The 15,819-nt window shown below is 36.5% G+C and overlaps 1 protein-coding gene across 1 annotated transcript; it reads left to right on the top strand.

Annotated features, from left to right (window-relative positions):
• The first annotated feature begins 9,255 nt into the window (after nt 1–9,255).
• Nucleotides 9,256–13,207, top strand: LOC122077256 (short-chain dehydrogenase TIC 32 B, chloroplastic-like). The gene is made up of 8 exons (XM_042643141.1): nt 9,256–9,553; nt 10,042–10,273; nt 10,375–10,454; nt 11,085–11,238; nt 11,842–11,920; nt 12,054–12,141; nt 12,614–12,660; nt 12,765–13,207. Exons 1-8 carry the CDS (start codon nt 9,424–9,426, stop codon nt 12,945–12,947), a joined length of 993 nt encoding a protein of 330 aa, XP_042499075.1. The 5' UTR covers nt 9,256–9,423; the 3' UTR covers nt 12,948–13,207.
• The last annotated feature ends 2,612 nt before the right edge of the window (nt 13,208–15,819 follow it).

The following is a 15,819-nucleotide window of genomic DNA, read 5'->3' as shown; positions in this document are numbered from 1 at the left end:
TACAACATGTAAAAGCCAAACTAAATAAATCCTACTATTATCTTCTTTTTTTTTTTTTCTAATTGAAATATCTACGATAATGTTTTTTGTTTATTTTATTATTTTTTAATACTTAAAATGGTGCTCATCTCATGCAACTCGTTTCAAGTGCTACAAAAAATTTATCATTTTTGTATGATTTTGGGAAAAAATGAAATGTGAAACCACTTTAGTATTGAATTCCTTAATAAAATAAAAAAGAAAGAATATTACCCATTAGTATAAGGACACATTTAGATACAGAAGATTCTTTTGAAGACCATACTAGCTCTATGCAGAAGATTCTTTTGCATATCTTTCCATTGATCCATGTGCTAACATTTACCTACCCTGGCAGGGTAGAGTTGTCTTGCCATAAGATAAATAGTTTGAGGTATAAATAAAGAGAGGAAGAAAGATCCTAACTATTTCTTTTAAAAGCAGGCCCATTAATTTGTTTAACCAATCAACCGGCCTTTTTCCTTGAATGGTCCAACCCTCGGTCCATTTTTAATTAAAAGTAGTGGTCTAAATGCCCGATCAACTATTACAGGGAGGGAAGCCGATGTGATATATGCCTTCATTCTACCAAGAAAAAAAAATATATAGGCCTTCACTGGGATGCTGGGATGAGAAGAAGGTGCATTTATAATGTTTATAAACTTCATAAACCCTAAAGCTTAAGGCTAAAGATTTCTATTTGTATTTATTAACTATTTTTTAGAAATTATTTGTGATAATAAATTATGATTCACAAATAGTATTCGTTTGATTACTATTTATAAAATATATTGTATGATAAGAAAATAGGTTTTAGGTTTCACCTTCAGCATTGAGCTTCGAACGACAGAGGTGATAGGATTTTGAGTTTTTTATTATAAAAGTATAAAACATACTGAAGTTACCTATTTACTTTTGATTTTGAGTAGTTTATCATACATGCTCATTTAAGGTAAAGCAAAAATCAACATAAATGATTTGTTGTCACAAATCACAAATAGCTTGGAAGTAATTTGTGATTTTTATTCTATTCATCCAAAAAGAAAAAAAAAATTATGATTTGTGATTTATTCTAATTTATTATAAATAGAAATAAGTGATATAAATTATACCAAACACTTGTAAAAATAGAAATAAGTTAAATAAATACAAATAGAAATCAAACCAAAGAGAGCCTAAGCTAAGTAGGAAACCAATTTTTGATTAAAAAAAAAATCTTATTAACCACTGCAATTGATCTTTATTAAAAATCATATCAATATCAGTCCTGCAATACTGATACAATAGTAATATTTATACGAGCTTGAGCTTGTAGCTCAGTGGCAAGAATTTAGATAGTTGAATTTTAGTGTAAATTCAAAAAAGATCGCTAATCTGACCCTCATATCCTCCACCTTTCTTGATATATATAATAGTACATTAGTAGTAGATCGTAATAAGTGTTTGTTGCCCCTCGTGAATCTCTAAATGTAATAAATGGGTCTTGCATTAAAAAAAAAAAAAAAAAAAGGGTAAACCCTGAATAAAGATCTTAAGAATGATGTGGTAGATGTTAAACGTGTGGGAGATAGGATCATTTCTTTAAAGCTAGTGTTAGATAAAGATGTGGTCAATATTATTAGCATTTATGCCTCCCAAGCAGTGTTGGATGAGAGCGGCAAGCTACAATTTTGAGAACACATGGATGAATTAATGCATAGCTTTGGACCAGATAAAAAGATTATTATGGGAGGCGATCTAAACGGTCACATTGGTAAAGATAGGAGAGGTTATATGGAGGTGCATGGAGGGTATGGAGTTGGGGAGAGGAATGAGAATGGAACCTCAATTTTGGACATTGCAACCGCCTATGATCTATCCATTATGAACACTCTTTTTGCGAAAAGGGAAGAACACTTAATTACCTACAAAAGTGGACAACATTCCAGTCAAATAGACTTCTTCCTTACTAGAAGGTCTGACAAATTGATGTGTAAGGACTATAAGGTCATCCTTGAGGGAGAGTTTAACCTCTCAACATAGATTGTTGATCTTGGACTTGTGCTTTTGTTAAGCGAAGAAGAAACCAAAGAAACATGTTTGCCCTAAACTTAGATGGCGGAGATTGAAAGGTGTGTCAGTGATGTCGTTTATAGATAATGTGGAGAATCATGAGAAGTGGGAGTGTGATGGGGATGCCAACACGATGTGAAATAAAATGACAGATTGCATTAAAAAAGTGGCTAAGGAGATTCTAGGGGTGTCTAGGGGTACTAAGTTGGCCCCTAAGGAGACTTGGTGGTAGGATGAGGAGGTTCAAATTGCCATCAAGACTCAAAAAGATAATTTTAAGATCTGGCAAATAATTGGGGAAGCTGAAGATAAAAAGAGATATAAGACCACTAGAAACAAGACAAGAAAGATAGTGGGGAAAGTAAGGGCGAAGAAATATGAGGATTTCTACAATAATTTAAATACCAAGGAAGGGGAAAAGACTATTTATAGGATTGCTAAATTTCAGGAAAAGAAGAGTAAAGATCTCGACCATGTTCGATGTATTAACAATAAAGAGGGTAGAGTGATTGTGAATGATAAAGACATAAAGAAGAGATAGGATGAGTATTTTTGTCACCCACTTAATGGAGACAACCCTAATGGGAGTGGCTCGAGTATTTTGCTTTACAACATGAATAATAGATATGTACGTAAGATAAGAGTGGCTAAGGTTATGGAAGCTATAAGGAAGATGAAGGTAGGGAAGACTCTAGGTCCGGATGTGGTTCCAATTGAAGTGTGGAAGAACTTGGGACCACGTGGAGTTGTTTGGTTAACCATGCTGTTAACAAGATCATGAGCACGAAAAAGATGCCAGATGAATAGAGGAGAAGTGTTATTGTCCCAATATACAAAAGTAAAGACGATATTTAGAGCTGCAATAACTATAGAGGCATAAAACTTATGAGCTATACTATGAAACTTTGGGAGAAAGTAATAGAGGTTCGCATAAGAAGAGAAACCAATATCACGGGGAACCAATTCTGTTTCATGCCTGGGAGATCCACTTTACCTTCTTAGAAGGCTTATGAAAAAAATTCAAAAACTACAAGAGGGATCTTCATATGATATTTGTCTACCTAGAAAAAGCCTATGATAGGATCCCTAGAGATTTAATCTAGCAGGTTTTGGAGAAGAAATGGGGTGTCAAGTAAATATGTGGATATAATTAAAGACATGTATGGTGATGTGGTGACTAGTGTGATATTAGTGAGAGGCCAGGGTGCTCAGTTCCCAAATACTATCGGGCTACATCAACGATCTGCATTGAGCTCTTACCTATTTACTCTAATCATAGATGATTTAACCAAGGATATTCAAGGAGAGATCTCGTGGTGTGTGTTTTTTACAGATGATATTGTTCTGGTCAGTAAAATTGTGACAGAAATTAACAATAAATTGAAAATATGGAGATACACTTTGGAATCAAGAGGTCTTAAGATAAGTAAAACGAAGATGGAATATATAATGTGTAACTTCAGTCGATTGAGGATCGATGGCGAGGGAGTGAAAATTGAGGGGAGAGAGATCCTGCAAAGTGACTGCTTTAGATATCTGGGCTCTACTTTAAACAATGGAGGTGAAATTGATGATGATGTTTCTCACAGAATCAAAGTAGGATGGATGAAATGGAGAGGGCGTCTAGAGTGTTATGTGATCGACGGATCCCTCTAAAACTTAAGGGAAAATTCTACAGGACTATCATAAGACCATCTATAATATATGGTGCAGAATGTTGGGCAGTCAAGAAGCGTAACGTAAATAAATTGAATGTGGCAGAGATGAAGATATTGAGATGGATGTGCGGCAAAACCTTGAGGGATAGAATAAGAAATGACCAGGTTAGAACTGATTTAGGACCAATTCAAGATAAGTTCAAAGAATGTCAGTTACGATGGTTTGGGCATGTTTAAAGGAGGCCTTTGGATGCCCCTGTACGGAGGATTGATCAGATGTAAATGGATGGAGCAAAAATGGCTGGGGGTAGACAAAAAATGACCATAGATGAGTTAGTAAGAAGAGACATGCAAAAGTTAAGTCTTCACCCAAGTATAATATCGAATAGAGCTATTTAGAGGGCTATGATCCAGGTTGCCGATTCTTGAGTGGGATATCCAAAAAAAAATTTTTCTTTCCTTGAATCCATGTAGTCGATCCCATTCAGTTAGGATAAGACTAAGTTATGATCCCATTCAGTTAGAATAAGATCAAGTTATGTTGTTTGTTGTTGTCGTAGGTAAACCCACCCAAAAGCAATCTGAGACAAAACTATCAGCAGGCTAAACCATTGCATCTCCTTACGTATGAAAGCAAAATCCCCTGGTCTAAAATCACAAAATATTGGCCACGTAATATCCTACCACTAACATTAAGGGTAATTTACAGCGCCACCCCCTGGAGAATGCCAATATTATAAGGACACCCCCTCTCTTTCACCAAATTATACTCAGACCCCCTACCGTCAGTCACCGTTAAGGAATATACCTTATATGATGATGTCAGCACTTGTATTTTATTTTAAATACTAAAATACCCTTATTAATATGAAGTACCTAAAATACCCTTGTAATAAGTCTCTATTTCATTTCATCCAGATCGATTTGGTTCCTATTCCAAAACCTAATTTACCTATCCACTAGTGATTGTTCATAGCAACGGCGGCGGCGGCATCGGCGACAGACGGTGACTCTCAGGACCTCGCGGCGAACACCTATCCTCCGGCAACCACTCCTCTCCTGCGACCTGCAAGCCATCCACTACCTCCATCAGCACTACCGCCTCCAACTTCTGTTCCAAAAGATGTGTAAAATCGTTGAAGAACGAGGTTAAGGATGAGCGTCCTGTTCCATCATATGCTTGTCTTCCCTACCTCCTCATGTTGCTTTCTTAGACAATGGAGTTTGGACTTTTTTGAGTATCAGGAATCGGAATTAGGTTGATTGAAGATTGGTTGGCACTTGGCACTGATCCGTTGATTGGATACCCATAATACAGGTACAACACTATTTCTCAAATCTTCTCCACCGCAATGTTGCCTGGTACTGGTTAACTTCCTTGATCTTGAGTTCTGAAACCTCTGGTTTTAAACTTTTAAATGGAGATGGAGTCGTCAGAAAAGGCATAGGAACAATTAGAACATCCTTCCAAGACCAGTTTCCAACCTGGGCCTGAGCTTGAGCTTGAACCTGAGGAGGAGGAGGAGAAGAAAGAACCATGGCTGTAATCGGATTTATTAGTTAATGGAATGATTGGTGATTTTGATTCGTTGAGAAGGGTGTTCTCTTGTGTGGTTGAAGGACAACCATGGCTGTTCATGTGTTTTCATATGTTGGCTTTAACGGCAGGCCATGGAACCACCACCTGATGTCCGATGCAAGCAATTAACTGGATATCATTGAAGAACGCCGCCACCGTCGGCGGCGCTGTGCCGTAAATTGCGTCCCTCCCTATCCGCGTTTCTCTCTCTCTCTTTCTCCCCGAGTCTCTCACAATTTGATGTCTCGATGAAGGTAAGAATAAGTAGGGGTGAAGAGGAATTGAGTCAAAATGAGTTTTAGTGAAAAGGGTATAACAGTCATTTTAACTCTTGACTTAACAGTGGCTGACGGTAGGGGGTCTGAGTATAATTTGGTGAAAGAGAGGGGGTGTCCTTATAATATTGGCATTCTCCAGGGGGTGGCGTTGTAAATTACCCTAACATTAATTGTGAGGTACGTGTTGTTCCTCTATTCTTTTCCTCAGATTCCATGAATCCATGTCAACTTTCCACTCATCTAAGTTTTGAATTCTATTTGTATATTTTAGTTCTTTTTCTTCATTTGTATGGGATTCCCTCAAAAGAACAGAATATAATAGTTTCTTCTGAGTTTTCAAAGTTTATGCTGCTAAGGAGGTGGTATGCTACATGTCTTCAGTCAAATCTCAACTACATGGAAACCACACAACACCATTTTTTTTTTAAAATTCTTAGAAGTTTTCTCTCCTTTTTTTCTAAGATTTGTTGCATTGGAGACGAAGACAAATAACCTTTTCACCAAATCTTACTATGCATGGGCCCAATGACAGGAAAAATATGGCTTTCTTTGGCATCTTATTCCACTAATGGTGATTTAATGGCAATATTTTACTAATATAATAAGTTTTCTTTTCTCATATCTATCATGGACATTAAAAGGAGGGCTTGATATGATTATGAGAAAGGAAATTTAGGGTTTGTCGGCAATGATTTTGTTAACTTTGAACACATGAACTCAAGTGGGAAATTTCAGTAATGGAGGAGGGAGACATGGTTAGTACCAACTGGGGCCTAGGGTTTTAGGGTCATGTTTGGGTCTGTTATTTAGATCTTTCTTTACTTTTTCTGTAATGGGTTGTCCGCAAATTAACAGAAAAAAAAAAAAGGATCACCATCAGCTCTTCTTTTCTACTATTTCTTATTGGTGGAGTTGAAATTTTCATTAAGAAAGGATTATTAAATTAAGACTAAAAGTGTTTTAATTAATTTTTCAATAAAGGAAGAAGAAAAATTAGAGTGGAGTTGAAATCTGATACCCACTTTTTATCCACTAAGTGTGATTAATTTGGACTGTAATTATAGCCAGATTATGTTCCTCACAGTAAGAACTTTGAACAAAGGTAATTAAATGGTTAGAATCAAGAATTCCCATTTTCAGGATTAGCCAATCCAGTAAGCTCCACAAAGAAGATCAAGTATGGTTGGTTAAGAAGGTTAGGTTAATAATATTCTCTACCTTGGAGTGAGACACTCTCAAAGGAGGAACTCATAATGAAGGTTTCTTATTTAACTTTAAGATTTAATTGTGAGATCAGTCACCAAATCATTAATTACATGGAAACTGAGATGTACTTAGTCCATCTGGGTTTCTGGTGGCATCAACAATCCATTTGTGGTTGATGAGTAGGTTATGCGCTGGTCGTTTCACCCACCGACAGAAAACACAGTTAGATAGTCTATGTTTCTCACTAATTTAAATCTGTGCAAGTGTCAATGTTATGTACAGGTTTATGATCCAACAAGGCTTGAGATAATGTATCAAAGTAGCTAGCTCTCACTCACCTATGAAGACATTAGATTAGTTTATATCTTTAACATCCTTGAAGGTGTTAATCTTTTTTAGGACAAAAAGGAACCCTTTTTTACTTCAATTTGCAAACAAATGATCAATATATAGTCACTCTAATCTACATATTTGTCATTTTTTTGAAAACCCTAATCACACTTTGCTTCCTCAACAAGAATCCTAATCTCTTTTTATTTAAATCATGACAAAAATTGCTTAAGAATCCCACCCAGGGTATATAAATTGGAAATACTAGAAATGAAACCCTAAAATGTTATAGGAAAGAACGAAAATCAATAATAAACAATCTCACGATGAACACAAAGATTTACGTGATTCGACAAGATTGTCTATATCCACGATGAGATTGGACTTTACTTTACTACCAATGATGGAGACTAAGGCTATAACCACTATACAAAAAAACCCTTGCTACAAATATATAGCGAACTCTATACAAAAAAATTATCGAAATACTTAAGGTTATAATCACTATACAAAAAAACCCTTGCTACAAATATATAGTAAACCCTATAAATTTTTTTTTTCAAAATACCCACTTATGCTAGTGAGAAAAATCCTAAAATCAAAATCGATCAAATCAATGGACTCAAATTTGGCCAGAATAGGTCTAAGAAACCTAGAATCAGTCCGATGGAATGCCCAAATTTGAGAATGATCACAGCTGATTCCAATTCGAATCAAGGGATTTGGGAGATCCAATTCTGATTGTCTAAACAGTGATCCCACCATGAATCTAATCTAATTGTACAGATGCCTTTCCCATCCATCCTTCTTAGTAGGCTTTTTAGAACCAAAACTCAGTAGCTTTTTCGTTTTTATTCGTTGCAGATTTGGTGGGCATGCATGAGAAAGCATGAAGGAGGTACAGTAAGTAGAGAGAGAGAGGGAATGAGTGTGAAAGCGTAGAGAGATGTTTCATTACAGGGTTTGGCAAGGGCATGAGTGGTGTGTGCCAAGAGGGAGACCAAATGGTCCCTCCATGCCACACCCAAAGGTTGAAAAGTCAAGCTGAATGGTCTCTTTTTGGTCCTTTTAGTCCGTCAAACCTCCAGCATTGGGCATCAGTACTTGTGAGAAAAGCAATCCTGTCCGTCCCTTGGTTTCTCCGCCTTTGTTTTCTCGCGTTACGCTACATCGCATTTCTCAACCCAGCACCAATCATTTGAACGCTATGCACGTGTGAGTGATCCTTTCGTTCTCAATTTCATCCAGCTATGATATGGTGCAATTCCAGTCTTCACATTGTGATGCTGCACCAAGAAGCCATTTAAAGGAAGAAAGACCACGACCACTGTGTGGTTGCATAATTCTTATGCCTAGGCACAAAAGCCTGGAAAATTACTAATCCACTTCTCATGAAATTTAGAATCTCGTCCATATTGATGCTCTAACACCTATTTTCATTAATCTGACACTAGTGTCAGTGCCACACAACAAGGTAGTGATCTCTTGTCCTTATATTAAATGGGAAAATGTTCTATATTTTTAGTCTACACCAGCGCTCTTTTGTGTGTGTCTCTCTCTCTTTCGTATTATAAAATGACAATATCCTTGTCTCCTATTGATGGAGGAAAGAGATAAACCCAGGGAATGCTGACAAAGACACCGCTCTTGGATAGAGAACATAATGCAAAATTAAACATAACATCTCCAACTTGTCTTCTTCTTTAGGATTAAAGATTAGAAATCAAATTATTGCCTGATTTGGATCGAAGCTTATCCTAATTCTTGGCTGACCAAGCTCAACCGATCATTTTTCAAAATCTAGGGTTAGAACTTATTTGGGTCAAGTGCACTTTCTATCTCATATGAGTTTTTTTATTATTTTCTTTCACCTACTTTGAATATATGGATCCCATATAAATGATATTATTTCAAGACAACTATTGGTGTGACATGCATACAGATTCCTCCCCAAACTGGCGGTACTGGGAACATCTGTCTATTTACATAATGAGTTTGTCTGAAAAACCTGATATTTTAATTTCTCGCGAGATGATATGTCAAGTGGGGGTGAAGGGAAATAAAGAAAAGCTGCCAGTTAATAAGCCAAATGTGATACGAGTCCAAGGAATATGGAGACGATAGGAAAGAAAAAAGGAGGACAAATGGTAAAGATAAGCGCATGTCTACTGTTTGATTCTCTTCCTTTATATATTTGGTTTTTCCTGGAGAGTGTCTCATCTTCAATCAGTCCCACCAGAAACACGTACCAGAGAGACAGATTTTGAACTTCTCTTGCTCTTGCTTTGCTTTGTTGGAGAGCATGAAGGAAACACTCAGGTATCTAGCAGGTTTTGCAGGTCCAAGTGGTTTTGGATCTAATTCTACTGCTGAGCAAGTGACACAAGATTGTTCTTGTTTATTCCCTTCTCAGTTAACAGCAATAATCACTGGTTAGTGATCTCTTCTAATCTCTCTTCTTTTTTTTTTCTTATTTCCCCCCCCCCTTCACAGACACACAAAGCTGAGGCTAATTAAGAGAAATTTATTTTTGGTTTTGTTTACTCTCTTTACTTGGTTGCATGGCGATGGGTTTTGTAGATTAATATTGGAATTGGCTAGTTTTGGAGCTGTTCTCTAAAGGGTTTAAATTCTTTATTTTGTTTTTCATTAATGGGTCTGGAACTTTGATAAACTATTCATGAAGGGATTTATAATATGTTTTTTCCTCCTACTTATAATTTTAAACAAAAAAGTCTTTGTCTTTTGTTGGTAATTCCTTCTTTTTGGCAATACTTCTTTCTTAATTCTTCTTAATTAGAGAGAGAGAGAGAGAGAGAGAGAGAGAGAGAGAGAGAGAGAGGGGTTGTGGAGTACAGAAGTATATATGGATTTGTAGAGTACTTAATCTTCTGTTTTGATCTTTGTTATTGTTGTGAAGGGGCAACATCTGGTATTGGAGCTGAAACAGCAAGGGTGCTAGCAAAGAGAGGGGTAAGACTTATAATTCCAGCAAGGGATGTGAAGAAAGCAACTGAAGTGAAGGAGAGAATACAAAAGGAGAGCCCACAGGCTGAGATTTTCTTGTTTGAAATGGATCTCAGCTCATTAGCTTCCATCAAGAGTTTCTGCTCTGGGTTCTTATCCCTTGGTTTACCACTTAATATACTCATGTGAGTTGATGAGTTTTTCTTCTCCAGATCTCAATTTTTGAGAGAGAGAGAGGAGGCTTCTATGAGTAGACTCTTATCCTTTCTTTTTCTTCTTTTTGAAGAAACAATGCAGGGAAGTTCTCTCAGAAATTGGAATTCTCTGAAGACAAAGTTGAGATGACTTTTGCTACAAATTACTTGGGTAAGTAATTGAGTATAAGTATCTTACATTATCTTGTTAATCTTGAAAAATGAATAAAATGGGTTATTCGGGCCAACCCTAAGGATGTAGTTGAGTTGACAAGGGATCTTTGCCTTAGAAAATGTGTGGTTCTGAGTTCGACTTTTCTTATTTTTTTGGGATCACTCACACGAGGTATAGTGCTTTTCACTGCTTTCAATGAAAGTTGAAAGATTCTCATTCAATCCGGATAACCGTTTAAAAAAAAAAAAAGTCATTAGTAAATGGGTATTTCTTAGTCTATTATTTCCATCACAGATACTGAATTATTCTTGGCCCATTGTGGGGCCAGCCCTGAGTCAAGAACAAACAGATACTAACAAATCAAGCTTAACTTTGGCCCGACCAATCCTACTGGGCAATAAACAGTTCCCCACATTATTTGGTCGACGAGAATGCATGCATAGACCACACGTGAATCTTAAAACAAAGATTTCTTTAAGAACAAAAGGAAGTAATTCAGGAATTTCCTTTCTTCTCGGCGAGATTTAGGGGAAGATTTCACTTCATAATCAATAAATGAGCTTTAGTTTCAGAGCTTTACCAACTAGATTCACTTAATAGAGAAAAAATTGTTTCTTTTCTTTGCAGGTCATTATTTTTTAACAGATATGTTATTGGAGAAAATGATAGAAACAGCAGACCAAACAGGGATTGAAGGGAGGATTATTAACGTCTCATCCATTGTTCACAGTTGGGTCAAAAGAGATGCTTTCCACTTCAGTCATTTGCGGAACCCCATCAAGTATCTCTCTCTCTCTCTCTCTCTCTCAAAAGCTGTTAGACTAGAATAGATTGATCCATTGCATAAGCACTTTACACAGGGAATATGTTTTGGGTCTTGGGATCTGCTTTCCGGGGATTTCGAGAGGAGAATCTTCAATTCAACTTGTTAAATCAGAGTTTCCACTATTCTGATGAAGAAATTACAAAACCCTAATGCCAAATTTCTTTATGAGATATTGCCGTATCTACAGCATTTTGTGCCTTACAATGTAGAGAAATCCTAACAAAACTGCACCTAGTATAAACTGACTCCCAAAAAAAAAATGTGGCAAGACTGATATTTGGGAAAAGTGATCAGTACTTTCTGGATTAAAGTAAGATTAGGTTTCACCAATAATACAAGCGATCCGAGAGTGTTCTATCTTAACCCTAATTGTTTTTGTTTTGTAATTCATAGGTTACTGTTGAAGAGAAGTACATCAAAATCAGAATCATTTTATATTTTTAATCACCATTTCTTCACTTATTGGTCTTGTGATTGTGCTATCTCTTACTCTTAGAGTGTTTTTTTTTTTTTTTTCACTGTCCATAATATTTACTAATATATTGTCAACTTGTGCAGCTATAATGGAACTCGAGCATACGCTCAGACTAAGTTGGCTAATATATTGCATGCCAAGGAAATTGCAAGGCAGTTCAAGGTAGAGTTTGATCATTTTCTGCATCTTCTCTTTTCCAGGTTTCTTGATCACCAAAATTCAAGATCAAGAATTTCAAGTCGAAGAATCATGAACAAGAACTAATAGAAAGCAATAAATGTGTTTTGTTGGACAGGAAATGAATGCAAGAGTAACAATCAACGCTGTCCACCCAGGAATTGTGAAGACAGGAATTATCAGGGAGCATAAGGGCTTCATCACAGGCATGAATCTAGAACACCCACTCCTTTTTGGATCCAGATCCTCTCCAGCGGCTGGGCTGCCTAGAGAGGCATATGGTGTTGGGAGGATCCGTGCATGCACCCCAACACATGGTCGAGTCTCCAAGTCATTGGATGCCGCTTTGGGCGGCCAGCCACTGGAGAGGATCTGGACACCTCCTTTTCCAGTATTTTCTATGGGATTGAGTTTCTCTACACCCATGGTGAAGAGGGAATCTCCACGTCTAAAATTATCTAACCTTCTGGATTAGCATGGGGAATGGTATTTTCTGCCCTATGCAAAGAAGTGTGAGTTTAATGACGAGACAAGAGTTCAATCACATGAATGATCGGAGAAGAGATTTCTCTACTCCCTGCACGAAAAAAAAAAAAAAAAATTTTCCAACATAATTAAACCCAAGTTCAAACCAGTAGACAAGGCCTAACATGTTTTGCTATTTCCTTATCTCTGCAGATTCCATTTACTTCCTTGCCTCAAAATTGCTAAAGACAACATCTCAGGTTTGTTCCTAATCTTTCATTTCACAAAAATCCATTTTCTTAAGTTAACTTTGATCCCATTAACCTAAAATCTGTGGTTTCTTCTTAAATTTACTGGTGATCAGGGTGCTTCAACCACATGCTATGTGGCTTTAAGCCAACAAATAAATGGAAATACTGGGAAATACTTTGTTGACTGTAATGAGAAGAACTGTTCAAGTCTGGCTGGTGATGAATCTTTGGCAAGAAAGCTTTGGAAGCAAACCCATCAACTGATCCATAGAAGATTATCTCAACCTATAAGCTAAATTGTTAAGTTGGAGATCCATAATCCTCTAGTCATGTACATTGTACATACATCTTCATGAAGAAACAATACTTATGAATATCAAACTAGTCATTATGATCTTCAATGGTGGGTAGTCTACCACCATTAATAACTTCTCCTAGCAACATACATTGGAGATATTTGTATTAGAGAAGGCGATACTGAATCCTTGTTCTAATAATGTAAAAGGAAAACCATAATGGAAATAACAATGGCAATTACTTACTATGTTATACGCAACATTGGCAAGCTTGCAAAGGGTCTATAGGGATGTAAATGGAGCATATATATAGGAGGTACTAGTGTATCCAAATTGAGTCTGATTAGCAGATATCCGTTAATCGAATTCGATCTAGAGATATTTCATTTGAGTATCCAAATTCGGGTCCATGAATTCGAATATGGTAATATCAAATAATAAAGTAACAAGGTTAAACACTAATTAATTAAGGTGAATTATTATTATCGTAAGGCATCTATTCTGCCACGTGGGCAAATGATATATCTACTCACAGTTGGATAGAGAGAACATGATCTAGATATGTCATGTGTCAAGTTCTAGTATCTAATTCAATCAGAGGAAAATGATTTTTGTGGGGGGAGTGTAGCCCCTGCAACCAGACATGGGGGCGCTATGACCCCCTTCCCCCCCCCCCCCATTAGTCCTTGCACATGCACTGGAACCACACACCTCCATAGGAAACACTTTCTCATCAATCAAATATCTATTTTCTTATTCGCACACATCTCGTATAGGTCCATGCCTAAATACCAGTAGTGAAGACATTACACTACAACCTTCCAATTCTAAGTGAGAACAAGTAATTTTAGATTTTAGAAGAGTATAAAAATGAATTATTTAGATTTATCTTTTGATTTTCAGAAACATCACTGTTAGATCAAACACCATGAAACACGAAAAATAAAAAGACAATAGATCCGCACGACACAGATTTAACGAGGTTCACACACCAGGGTGGTGTGTTACATCCTCGGGTAAAGAAGAAGATGTTTCACTATACAAAAGAGAGATTACACCCAAGCAGCGACGAGAAAACTTGCCCTGAAACCCTAGCTCGAAAAAACCCCAAAATACAATAACTTTCTCAACAAGAAACAGTACATTATATATATTCCAAGTCGTGGGTCGACCCATCGGGTCGCGGTCCATCCGGTCGAACCATACCGTGGGGGCTATGCCCCACACCCCCATATAAGATCAGTGATGGGCTCCGAGCTTGGGCCTATCGGCCCAACCCCTTTACTTCCATCACAGATCTCAGAAAACTTCCCATTCGGATTATCACCATAATATGTCGAATCAAGTTAATCTTCAAAACGGGTCAAAAATTCGAGACAAATTTAACAATCACCAATCATTATTACATGATAACAGCTAGTTCGTAAAATATATGTCAAATGAAAAAAAAAAAAAAAAGTGTATGATACATATTAAACATAAAAATAACCATTAGATTATTAAATTATAATTGGTGTCATTATATGATACATATTAAACATAAACTTTCCATTTACATCTCTTGGCGCGCAGCACGGTTTTTAATATTGGGTTTGGTATCCATATCATTCAGTCGATATCAAAATTAATACTGATATCGATAAATATATTGGTTTGTATTGATCGATTTTACTCTCAATTTTAATTTAAAAAAAAGTTTTTTTTTTTTGATAAATTTACCCTTATTAAGAACCTAATCACTGATGGGACCATGGTTTGAGTAATCAGATTGGATTAGTTGGAATCGTCAAATTAAATATTCATATCGCTCTTGACTGATATCATATCGATGAATCGATAAGGACAAAAGGTAAAATGATAAAAAATAATTTTTAAATTGAAATCAAAGATATAAAATATTAATATCAACTGACCGATCTAATACCAATATTTGAAACCATGCTAGGCAGAGGCCACCCCTATGACGCCAAGAACAATGCTGGAGCTGAATCCATTAACTAGATCAACCCCCAAAAGCAGCCCATCTCAATAGATTGTTGAGAAGAACTTGATAACTAGCCTTAGCCTAAACAGAAGGTCGTCAACACTCAACAAACAGGACTGTTAAGGTCATGAGATTGAAATCAGAGAAGGGGCTTTGACATGGTGGAGGCAATCAGACGCAGTAGAGCACGGATAAATGTCCTATGGAGTTTGCTTGTTTGACTCTAGGCCCCACCTATACTCAGCTTGTTGGTTGTTACCCAGAAATTTCCCACCACCCCACCCCAATTATGGGGAACACCCCTAATGCACTTCACCAGAAAAAAAAAAAAACCGCTGAACCCCAGTTCTAGTTGCGGTTAGCTTTTGTTCAAAGTTCTAACATGAAATGGCAACATGATTTTAGACTCCATTTGTTTCAGTGTGAAATACTTGGATAATGATTAGCAAAAAAAAAACCTTGTATACCGTAGTACCAAAAAAAAAAAAAGGGAAAATAACTTCTCGAAAAAGAGGTAAAGGTGTCAATCAGTCGATTTGGTTCAATTTTAGAAGGGCTGAATCAATTTCAGTTCATTCCTCGCCAACCTGAAACAAATCATAAGGAAGTTTTTTGTTTCAATCCAATGTGGTCTTTTTTTTCTTTGAAAAATTTATCGTGCCACCCCATGAAGAATGTTACAATTATAAGACCACTCCTTTGTTCACTAAAGTATACTCAGATCCCCTACTCAAAAAATATACCTTATAGACTGATGTCAATAATTATATTTTATTTTAAATATCAAAATATTCTTATTAAATATGAAGTACCCACACTTGTATTCTCCGGAAGGAAGTACAGAAGATGAATACTTAATTCCCTCCACCCCCACCCACATCAAAAAAA

Source organism: Macadamia integrifolia, chromosome 4 (assembly GCF_013358625.1).
Source record: "Macadamia integrifolia cultivar HAES 741 chromosome 4, SCU_Mint_v3, whole genome shotgun sequence".
NCBI classification, from domain to species: Eukaryota; Viridiplantae; Streptophyta; class Magnoliopsida; order Proteales; family Proteaceae; genus Macadamia; species Macadamia integrifolia.
Note: the sequence above shows the minus strand (reverse complement) of the source record. Positions and strands in the feature narration are given on the sequence as shown.